Source organism: Uloborus diversus, chromosome 8, assembly GCF_026930045.1.
Source record: "Uloborus diversus isolate 005 chromosome 8, Udiv.v.3.1, whole genome shotgun sequence".
Taxonomy (NCBI): Eukaryota; Metazoa; Arthropoda; class Arachnida; order Araneae; family Uloboridae; genus Uloborus; species Uloborus diversus.
Window position 1 is genome coordinate 124,790,142 of NC_072738.1, and position 12,000 is coordinate 124,802,141.

Consider the following 12,000-nt stretch of genomic DNA (forward strand, 5'->3'; position numbering starts at 1 on the left):
TCCATACACAAGAAAGCTTCAGCTTCAGTCCGCATATGGAGCGGACATAAACCTAAAAGTAGTTCCAGCGCAGCAGTAGGCGTTGTCCTAATACAGCCAGTCATGGCTATGCAGACTAACCTCTGCAGCTTGTTAAGCTCATTTTTAGCAATGTCAAGTTTAGTTCTTGACCACCAGACAATAGAACCATACGTAATGATGGGACAGATAATCATCTTGTAGATCCAATGGATAACCCTGGGGCTGAGCCCCCAGGTTCTACCAATAGCTCTCTTGCAAGACCAAAGGACTTTATTAACCTTTGCCAAACAGTGGGTGAAGTGTTTCTTCCAGTTCATCTTGGAGTCAAAATAGATCCCAAGATACTTGACCTCGTCAGCACAGCTGAGAGTTTGTCCGAAAAAAGTAATACTACTCACCTGGATTGCTCTTTTACATGTAACAGCAACCATAGTGGTCTTAAGAGGATTTACAGCAAGACCCTCAGAATGACACCATCTTTCCACACATTTTAAACCATGTGATAGGATTGAGGAGACAGTGTCTAAGAACTTGCCTCTGGCCACAATGACCACATCATCAGCATAGCCACAGCAAAAAAGGCCAGAAGAAGTAATGCTTTCAAGCAGCGAATCTACAACAAGACACCAAAGGATAGGTGAAAGAACACCACCCTGTGGACATCCAGCATTTGCGTGAACAGTTAAATCGACACCACTAATAGAGGCATTGACAAACCTATACCGTAACAGATTTTCAATCCAATTAACGATAGTTACATCAATACCCCTACTGGCAAGGGCTCTCAAGATAGTAGTAACAGGGACTCTATCAAAGGCACCTTCAATATCAAGGAAGACAGCCAGAGCTAACTCCTTGTCCTTATAAGACTTCTCCAAAATAAAGGAGAGACTATATAAGGCAGTTTCAGTAGACCTGCCAGGCTGATAAGCATGCTGAGAAGGAGAGAGAGGGGAGACTTTCAACACTGTTTCCCTAATATGTCTCTCAACCAACTTATCCAAAGCCTTCAATAAAAAGGAGGTGAGACTAATAGGTCTAAAAGACTCATAGTAGTTATCTTTTCCAACTTTTGGTATAAAGATAACCTTGGTGTGCCTCCAAGCAGTTTTGAACGTGCTCGAAAGCAATACAAGCTCTAAAAATCCTACAGAGTACAGGGGCAAGAACCTCAATACCCTTCTGAAGAAGGGCAGGAACGATGCCATCTGTACCAGGAGTCTTGAAAGGCTTAAATGAGTTAATTGCCCAAAGAACCCTTTCATAAGTGACAATGCTTCTAGCACAGTCCCATTTGCGCTTTGTACACCATCTAACAGGTAATGTGGCTGAAAGGAGTGGGCCATCTATAACATTTGAACCGGGAAAGTGGACCTTTAGCATCTCTGCTAGGGTATCACCTCCAGATTCAGTGAAGCTACCGTCAGTGCGCTTCAGTGTATTTAGGTCGCAATTCCTGTCTCTGGTCATGAATTTTGTTATTCTGGCCATAGCAGGAACATCCTTAATATTATCACAGAAATTCCTCCAGGAAGCATATTTAGCATCCCTGATGGCTTTATTGTAATCAGTGAGGGTGCTTTTATAAGTACCCCAATCACCATTCTTCTTAGCTCTGTTGAAGAGCTTTCTGCATTTGCTACGTAGGTCACTGATCTCTCTAGACCACCAAGGAACTAACCTTGGCGAGTCAGTGACATTAGCCTTACAGTTCTGGTAGTAGGATTGGAGAATGGCGCGTTGCAACTGGTCAACAGACAACTCCAAATCCAATAATGAATTAAACTTACCAGACAAATCGTGAATTGACAACTTGAGGTCCTCCTTAAAGGCCTCCCAGTTGGTGTTCCTGGGATTCCTAAAAGGGAAAGTATGTCTCTTTAAGACCTGTAACAGAGAAAGAGATTAGTCGGTGATCAGATAAAGTTGTTTCATCAGATACCTTCCAATCCGTAACCTGATCAACACAAGAATTGTTGCAGATTGTAAGGTCAGTAACCTCTTTCCTATTGCATGTAACAAAGGTAGGTTCATTGCCCTTATTAAAAAGACAAAGGTCATACATTAAAACGTCCTCCAACAAGTTATCACCACATTTGTTACAGTCAGAGCTGCCCCAAACAACATTGTGAGCATTGGCATCACAACCGATGATGAATTTCTTATTGTTACTTTTAGAATTCTCAATGAGTGCCTTCATACTCTCAGAGAGAGGTTCTTGCTTTTCAAAAGGTAAGTAAGCCGACATAAAGATAATTTCTTCCTTATGTCCATCATCTCCATAAGTGATCCTGACAGCAACATTATCTCCGTCTAAATACTTAATGAGAGTAAGTGCGTTTAACCTAGTGCAAACAAAAATGCAGGCTCTGGGTCTAGCACAGGTAAGATCATAATGCAACTTATGATCTTTAACATTTAAACCAAGGATTTTACCATGTCTGGTCCAAGGTTCCTGAATCAATGCAATATCAAAATCGCCTCTAGCCATCCTCCTACTTAAAAGAGCAGAAGCAGCACAGCTATGGTGAAGATTTATCTGTGCTATTTTAATGCCCATAATCATAATAGAGCAAAAAAAAAAAAAAAAGAGAGAAATGGCAAAAGCCCAATAAATACTAAGGAGGCTTAACAGCCACCACCTCTTTAGACTCAGATAAAGTCTCATCCTGCGACATAGGCGAAGTAGGCGTGAGAGTCTCATCAGAGCCAGAGTCAATTTCTAACATACTAAGAGAGAGCATAGTACTCTCTTCTTCAGAGCTGCTTACCTTTGGGGTTTCCTCCTGTGAAGGAGGACCCTGCTCCTTTGATGTAGAAGCCTGTTCCACTTGAGCCACACCGGTCTTGACATTGGGATCACTCAGAATCTTGAAAGTACCACGATCAAGGCCAGTATAGGCTCCATAATCAGCATTTTTGATTGCTTCAGCAGACTCCAGATCAACCTCAAAGATCCATCTTATGGTGTATTGTTCCTCCACTTTGTGGATGAAACGCCACTCCTCAGATTTCAACTCGGGGTTTAATCTGTTGATTCTTTTAAGCAACACTCCTGCATCTCTAGTAAAGACATCCTTGGTTTTGAAGGCAACTTTAATAGGCTTTGGTAACTCATTAGCCCAGACAACCTTTAGTGCAGTGTCACCAACAACTTCAACATTGCCATTGAGTATGTTCCGAAACCACACAGTGGCTTCAGTATCGTCACAATGGACAATCAATGCACCACCATGTGCGACAGCCCTTTGGATTTTTGGCGTATGCTCCCCAGTGGGGATCAGATCCGTTCTTTTGAGGATTTCAAGTTGGATCCTCTCCGCCTCATTTTGGGATAACCTCTCCCTTGGATAGGTTTCTCTAATGACAGCCATCTTAAACATACTTGCTGCCTGGGCGTAGGTCGGCAAGTGACCTGTCCTCACTCTTTTAGCTGTGGTAGTTTGAGCAGGAGAAGGGGTTGAAACCTCCGACCGAAGCCGTTTGGTTCCACCAACCTTCTCAGGAATGGCTGGCCCAGTAGCTTTCGCCTCTCGTGCCTGCTTTCTTTTCTTTTGTCTGCGCATGTTGCGCTTTTGTGATTTTGAAGCTGCACCCTGCCCCCCTACTGCAGAGTTGGCAGATTGCAGAACTGCATCCTCGCCGCCTCCAACAGCAAGGTTGCTTGTTGCACCTTTTGCGCCAGGATCCAGCTCCATAGGAGCCATTTCACTGGCTGATTGGGTATCTTCAGCAGAAGAACCCAACCCTTCATTTTTTTTGTTTTTGTTTTCCAAATCATTTTTTGTTTCTTTATTTATAATTGAATTATCCATAAGAGAACTTGAGAACTGGGAGGTAAAAAATGTCGACACCCGCATAGTCTCCCTGTACAGGTGCAAGGCTGGATACAACGAGGTTTCGCCTGGTTCCTTGAGGGGACCGTTTGAGACATCAGAAAACCCAGATGCCATTCATCCATCAGCACGGTGCCTCTCACCTTAGATTGGGTATCCATTTTAGTCGCTTTTTACGACACGCATGGACTATGTTGGGACTGTTCTGCTCAGGTCACCAAACGGAGTGCTGGCGTTCAGTTCACCGTTAACAAAAACAGCTATCCAGGGGCAGGACGCGGACCAACCAGCTCACCCCTTGGTTGGGTAGTTTGATACGGAAATAATTGGTAGAAAGCTGGAAATTGCTTAAATCTATGCCGTATGGGTCTGGAATGACCATATTAAGTCTTCCCCCTTCTCCTAAATGAGCTTTAGCCAATACGGCCAACTTAGTGACAAAAAACATTTGTTTTTTCTTTAATATAACAATATCTCAAAAATAACTCTTTTGATGGCCATACATATAGGCAGATAACTTGTAGAAATTAAAATTTTGAACAAAATGAGTACCCACAATATATATCTTTGTTAAATACTAAGCACACAACTTAATTTCAAAGTTAAATTCAAATCACTAAGCACTTCAAGAAAGAATGTTCCTTTCCCACTCCCACTGGTTCTCCTGGAGACTGTCTGGAATAGAACGCCATAACGCTAAAACACATGGCGATGCTTTCCTAACTACGGAAGCAGCTACACAGGTACGTATTCATCAAGTTGACTTACTAGATGTTGCTGAAAACAATTAATTTCATTACAATGTAACGAAGAAATGAAGAAGGATCCTATCTTCATACTGAACTCATTTTAGTTCTTAAAAGGAAGCACAAAAATACTGATAGGTTAATTTCAAATAGAACTATCCAGAGAAAATGTCTGATTTTGAGTGACATAATTTGAATTAGAAATTAGTTAGAAAATTGCTAATAAATTGATGCCTTTTTTTTTCAAATTTAGAACCCCCCCTCCCAGTCGAAAGCCCATTTTAAGGATGGGGGGTGAGGGGGGGGGGTTAAAATCAATGTGCTGTTCTAAATTGTGGTAAATTAAGTAGTAACTTGTAATGAATGATTACTGTTGATGTAAATTGATTTTAATTTTTCTCTTCATGTTTACAACCTTAAACATGAACCTTTTTTTAATTTTAAAAACAAAAACATGTGCACAGAAATAGCAAAAACAATAAAAAATACCATGGATTTTTATTTTCCTCCAAGATGGGAAAAACTATGGATAAAACAGGTTTCTCCAAAGGTGGTAAAAATCGGTAAGTACCAGACGGTTCTTCTGTACTTACATGATGTGACATGCTACAATGCAGCTAATTTGAAATCTTTTAATCTTTTGACAAGTTCTTTCTCTTATTTAGAAATGCACTGATGCTAGAGTTCTTGCTGAAGCCCATAGGTATTTATGCAGCTTATTGGAAAATTATCCTCCAACAGATGAAACGCGAAAAGAATTCTACTATAATGTTCTTCTTGGAACATCAGTGAACAGAACATCTCGTAACTCAGAATTATGGAACATCTTCTGTCACATCATGATGTAAGGAGAATTTCAGTTTTTTGATAAAAATGAAAAAAATTAAGGTACATCAATATCATGTTTGTAGTTTTCTGAAAAGAGCAAAGCTTTAAAAATTTTCTTTCTGTGCCATTAATAGCAAGCTAATAAAATTTTGACAAATAGCATGCAATCTCATCCTACAGTGTAGAAAATAAGCAGTATCACATTGCACTGTGCAATTCAAAATGTATGAAAAACTAGACAATATCATAAATGGCATCTAAAATTTTGCAATTGCCAAAAAAAAAAAAAAAAAAAACATTTTTGAAATGTGAATGACAAAACTAGATGTCGATGCAGAGTGCTTAATGATTTTAGATGACTATTTTTATTAGTAAATAGAACAGGGATGTTTGCAATTCAAAATTTCCGGCAAATTTGGGTTGCCGTTTCCGAAAATTTTGGTCTAGCAATAGACTAAAACTGAAAAATTATATTTAAAAGAAAAAAAAAAATTTTTTTCAATGATTTCAGTGATTTTTGTATGCATATTTGAAGAGTTTTACGCGGGAGGGAGTTGAGTTTCCAAAAATTTCACACTGTCTTCAGAAAATTTTACTTAAGTCCACTTGCACCCCTAAAACAGGATGCAAATATTTTTAAGTTTTTTGATGATATGATTTTTTTTTTTTTTGAAATTTTCATATCTTAAATATTTTTGTAATCAGGTCAGCACACCATGTTTGAGATTTCAGTCTTTTAATGGCCTGTTGAGGCTTGATTTATTTTGGAAGGGAAATTATCTCACTATGTGTAAAGCTTAAACCTAGTACTTGTTTAATTTTCTATTTGAATTATTGATATTTGTTTACATTTTAGTTTAGTTACTAAATTTTTTACATATTTTTAATTTATCTGATTTGGTAATTTTTTTATGTAATTTAAAGTATTGTAAATTTTGTGAGTAAAATTTTCTACTCATTAAATCACCAAATATCCTCACTTTTGCAAAAATTAGTGCTTTATCTGTGTTTTTGAATAAATGTAACATCCTGATATTTGATCTATGCTTATTTTTAATGCAGCAATTTTAGTTTTTTCATTGAGTTCAGCATTGTTTAAAAAATTACCTTCTCGGTCATAATGCCTGCCAATTACTCCCGCTTTTTGATTGTTGCCAATAAAAATGGAAAATAATGCTAATTATAAAATTAATTTTGTTAATAAAATTACTAATTTCAAGGCTGAACTTCAGCAAGCATATATTTGCAGATTTTGGGCATTTTAAACTTTTCAGATAATGCAGGTTTTTGAAGCTTTCTTTGATTTAAATCAAGTCATCAGTTTAAAAGTTTTTAAAAGCTTTTTTTCTGCTATATGCTTATTAAAATTGCTTTTTAATTTGAGTATACAAGCTTGCAATACCTAGAGCAGATTAACGGTAAATATAAGTTATTCTCTCTTTATGCACAATACATTTATATTGAAACAAAAATCAAAACCTTTTTTGTTTTTAATATGGATAGGTAACAGGTAAGTATATTTTAAATTTCAAAATGTTTTAACTGAAATAAATTTCAAAAGGAAAAAATGAAAATAAAATCTAGAAAATGCTTTTTATTCTAAAGGCTCTCTATAAGCTTTCTTACACTAAAAAGCATGAAATGAAGTGAGCAGATTATTTCTTGATTGCAACACTCAAAAATTGCAGTTAATCTTAATACTTTCATATTTAGATCAATTCCAAAAGAGCCAATAAAATTCAAATCAAAAATTTGTTTCAGGTACTATTTATTACTATGCACATACACATATGAAATGAAAGATTCTCCACTCTTATTTTTGCATTGAATTTTTTGTGCTTGTGTCTATATTTTTGAGATGGTGTATGACTTATTAAATTGAAATTTTTTAAGTTTTTGTGTCATATTTATCTGTTACATTTCTTTCAGCTCATGTTTAGTTCATTACAGAGTATATTCTCTTGAAAATATGGAAAAGAAATCTAGTGTTGTGAGATACCCAGGATGTAATCTTTTGTTAAATTACTACATTAAAGTAATCAGTAAAAGTTTTGAAATCTTTGCTGATCAGAAGTAAGTATGATAATGTTAAAACAGTATGATTTCTACTTTATTATCCATCTACATGGTAGTTTCTAACAGTTACATAATTGCAAACTATTCTTCCTTAGGCAAGTTTTAAAATATTAGTCTATATGTTTTTGAATCTGAGTAAAATAATAAGGCAGATAATAATACATATAGATTTTTGAAAAATCCCGAATTTCTTTATAATGTACCATTTTATAAACAATTAACTCCCAAATATCTGTGGAATAGGGTGGCGAATCAATCATGGATAATCTGCAAATTAGTAAAAAACAATGAAAGTGTATACATTAGTTTTAAAAGATCAATAACACTTGGGTGCATTATAACTATAATTAAGATGGTAGCAGTGTATGTAAAAAAAATGCATGTAAAAGCTTAAAGAGGATCGATCATTATTGCAAACAGATTACTGATAACAGATCAATTTGTGCAAGCCAATTAACTGCAACAGAGCAAGCAAGTTCCAGGGCTAGAAAAATCTTAAAAATTTTACATGTCCTACCGGGCATGTTTTACATTCCTGTGTACAATTTTTTCATGCCCATTTTTTTATTGTTTTATAATAAAAATATTTGAATTTGTCATATAGCATTAATCAGACAAAAAATTAATTTAACAGCTTTACATCCAAATCAAGAACTGTTTCAATATAAAATATGAGAAAAGTTTAAATAAATAGTACATAAGTCTTTTAGATTACGAATACTTAAATAAAAAATTATAATTGTTACATGCTCAGACGGGCATGTAAAGGTAAAAGATTCCTACCCAATCGGAATTTTTACATGCCCTGGGCATGTCGGGAAAATATAATTTTCGAGCCATGCAAGTTACACCAAAAACGCAAATCAGAGATTTAAAGATCAGTAAATATAGTGTAGATCCAAAGCAGTAAGTAGTGTAGATTTAAAAATTAGATTTCAACTAGTCAGGATTCTGTGATCTTAAAAGGTTTGATGTCATTGGAAAGGGTGGGGAAAGAAAAAATAGGAATGTCTAAAAATAAATTTTGCATTTACTGAGTTAAAATGAACGCATTTATCTACATTCAGATTGTTCATTGCCGAAAAAATTAATTTTTTTTGAAGGTGAGAAAAGGTGCGAGTAAGGCACACACTCCCTCTTATAATTGAGAGTTTATTGTATTTTCTTCACTTTATACTCCCATACAGGTGTAGGCAAGTGTAATAAGTACTCTCTCTCAGATTGTTTCTAACATATCATGTAAATCCTGACAAACACCTTTGAACCTATCCTGAATTTTCCTATCATTCTAAGGTGAAATTTTAAAGTATTTTAGTTCTGTATTAATAAATGAAATGAAGTAAAGGTGGACTCAACGGAGCTAAGTACTGTAACCAGAGTGCTAATGTAGAATGTTACTAAGTCAATATTTTTGATTGTTTCTGCAGCTTCCGGGGCTTTATCAAAGATCTATCTGATGGTTATGTGGTTCTTCCACTTTGTGGATGAAGTGTTGCTCTTCTGATTTGAACTTCAGGTTCATCTGGTTGATCTGTCTTAGCAGCAGTCATGGAATTTTATTATTGACACTCTTCGTCTTGGAACAACTTTTTTGGTTGGTTTTAGAAAGTCTCTAGTGCTCAAAACTTTAAGTGCAGTGACACCAATTAACCCATTTTTGTCATTCAAGTATTAATTTTGGCCACTTTACAGTTTCTGCGTCCTGCTAGGCAAGCAATGTACCTGTATGTGTGACAGCATTTTGGATTTTGGCATACAATTCCCAGAGGGAAATATGCCTGTCCTCAGTAAACTTTCCTTCTATGTCATTCAATGTCATCATGAGATAACCTTTTTGAAGGGAATTTTTCTCTTACAACAGCCATCTCAAAAATATTCACTACCTGAGCATAGGATGTGGTCAAATTGTCCTTGCTCTTTCAATTATATAGCAGACAGCTAGTTGGTTGCTCCTACCTTCTTCTCCACTGTACCAGGACTGGTGCTCATGCCTATGTTCAGTTTGGCTTAGTAGTTAAGACTGCTAAATTCCTTGCAGATGACCTGGATTAGATCCTCAGCAAGGGTCATAGGAAGAATCTACCACTTCTCCCATGCTGTAAGGGAATCTTAAGGTTCTAGGAGAAAGGTAGCTTATGGCTCCAGTTACTGCTTCTTCCTCATTTGCCTGTTGTCTGTTTCATTTGTCAGTTTTGAAAACTAATTATTTTGTTGCTTAAGCCTAATTTCATGTTTAATTTATTAAAAGACCAGAATTCGTAATTTTTTGATTAAAAAAAAAAATCAAAAATGTCGGATTTTTTAAATTTAAACCAGATTTTTTTTTAATGTTCAAAAATTTGTAGAGATTAATTACTTTACATTTATAAACATAATATATTTCATACAATAGATAAATCCGCTCAGCTTATTTTTAAAATTAAGATAAGTTCTCTAATTATTCAATAAATTTTTATGATTTATAAATACTTTATAATGTGTGTGTGCTTAGATAAGGTGTGATTTTGTTTTATGCTTTGCTTAAAGATAAGGTTTCCATTGTAAGTTTTTAGTGTAAAATAATGTGTTGAACAATTACTTTTCTTAACATGTTAGTCATGGTGTACGTAAGAAAAACTGCAAATTTTTATTTTGTTCTAAACTCTAATATTGGAGTAAAAGCAATAGTATTGCAAGACTGAAAATCTGTTAAACACACAGAAAGAGGGATCTATGTAGTTTTGCCTGCTGAAGTTAAGGTAGTATAATGCAGAGTAGTTAAATTTAGAGCAATACATTCTAAAAATGCAAATTAATTTATAAAAATAAAATCAACTGATTTTAGGAAAAGATTTTGTTAAAAAAATCACTTGATTTAAATCAAGCTGATTTAAATCAACGAACTCTGCAAAGGACCCAATTTCTTTCTTTTCATTGGTAATTTGTGGCTACTGATCATTTTTAGTTTAACATTCTCTTTCTTCTTATTCCTGAACTGTTCTATTGGTTTAAAACTGCAGTCAACAACTTCATAGTGTTTTTAGTACACTTAGTATTACATATTGAAATTTCATTCATATCTAAACGGAAACTAAAAAAAAATAATTTTATTATGAATTTAAGAAATATATTTTTATGTACATATGTTACCAGGGGCATGCACAGAAATTTAGGAGCCCATGACAAATGACTTTTACGGGCCCTCCCATATTGTTTACGCCTACGTCCCCACATATATTTCACCCCTCATTTTAAAACTCTTGAGCCCGGCCCAACAGGTGTCCCTTCTCCACCCTGTACGGTAGTACATGCATTTTCTTGTTTTCATTATTCAAGATATTTTCTTAATTACATTTTTTATTATTGGATGTAATTTAGAAAGTTGAATTCAGCTTCTCATTTATACTTCTGTTTTTGAATTATGAATTTTTCGAAAAAAAAAAAACATTTCTTGAGAGAGAGAAAAAGAAAGATACTTTCACTACGTGAGTTTTTTTATTTTTATGTAATTCAAGTAACTCAACTTTATTTAGAAAAAACCTCAACTGTTGCATTATACCTGAATTTGTGTGACAATTCTATTGTCAGTCTAATTACGTATATTGTTCATAGTTATTTGTCTTTTTTCCTTTTTAAAAAATTTATAACTCTCATCTAGCAAGGTTTTCTTTATTTTTACAGATCAATATATGCAGATCCTAAAAAATGCCTTCTAGTCAACATTTTTTGGCCTTCCTCTGAAATAGGTGTCATCAGTAGTAATTGTTTGCAATTACTTAAATGGATTAACGATGTTTACAAAACTCATATGGCCCATCAGAAAGTAATTATGTCCTATTGTAACTATTAAAAAATGAAAATAACTGATTTTTCTATGCAAGGTTTTTAGAGTACAGAAAGTAATAATAATTTTTACTGTATTTTTAATTTTAAAAAATAAAATTTTTAAGATTTTTATTTTCTGAAATTTTAACTAATGAAATAAAGTAGTTATTTTTCTCTACAAGATTTCTCAAGTACAGTAAATAACTGATTATTTTTACTTCATTTTTAATTTAAAAAAATTAGTATTTTTAAGTTTGTAATTTTTTATTTATAGAAAATATCTATGTAAGGCTCAATGTTTTTACTTGTTTTTTTTCATTGAATGAACAGCTTACCCTTTAAAAGCTCAACTTTGTATTTCAATAAAAAAATGTGTTATTCTAGTTGCTAGCATTTGTTGTAAACTTTTAAAAATTTTGAACATTTTCTCAATCCTTTTCATCTTGTAAATTTTTAACATTTATTTTTTAATGATCATTTTAAAAAGTAGGAAAATGAAATGCAATAAACAAATTCACGATCAGAAATTTGTGATGAATATGTTTTTTTCACGAAAAGTTTCATTTTTTCGATTGTAATGGATTTGATTTTGCGATACTGATTTTTGAAAAAAAGTTAAGTTTTTACTACTACTACATATTTTGGTTCACTGTTGTTTGCATTCTGAATGAATGCCAATAAAATTTTGA

The 12,000-nt window shown here is 34.2% G+C and overlaps 1 protein-coding gene across 1 annotated transcript in view; it reads left to right on the forward strand.

The window, feature by feature from the left end:
* LOC129227304 (uncharacterized) overlaps positions 1-12,000 on the forward strand; it is a 47,123-nt gene that overhangs the window by 8,155 nt on the left and 26,968 nt on the right. The window contains exons 3-5 of the mRNA XM_054861844.1: positions 5,269-5,447; positions 7,361-7,504; positions 11,168-11,309. Of these exons, the coding sequence (XP_054717819.1) occupies positions 5,269-5,447; positions 7,361-7,504; positions 11,168-11,309 (465 nt within the window). The remainder of the gene's footprint in view (positions 1-5,268; positions 5,448-7,360; positions 7,505-11,167; positions 11,310-12,000) is intronic.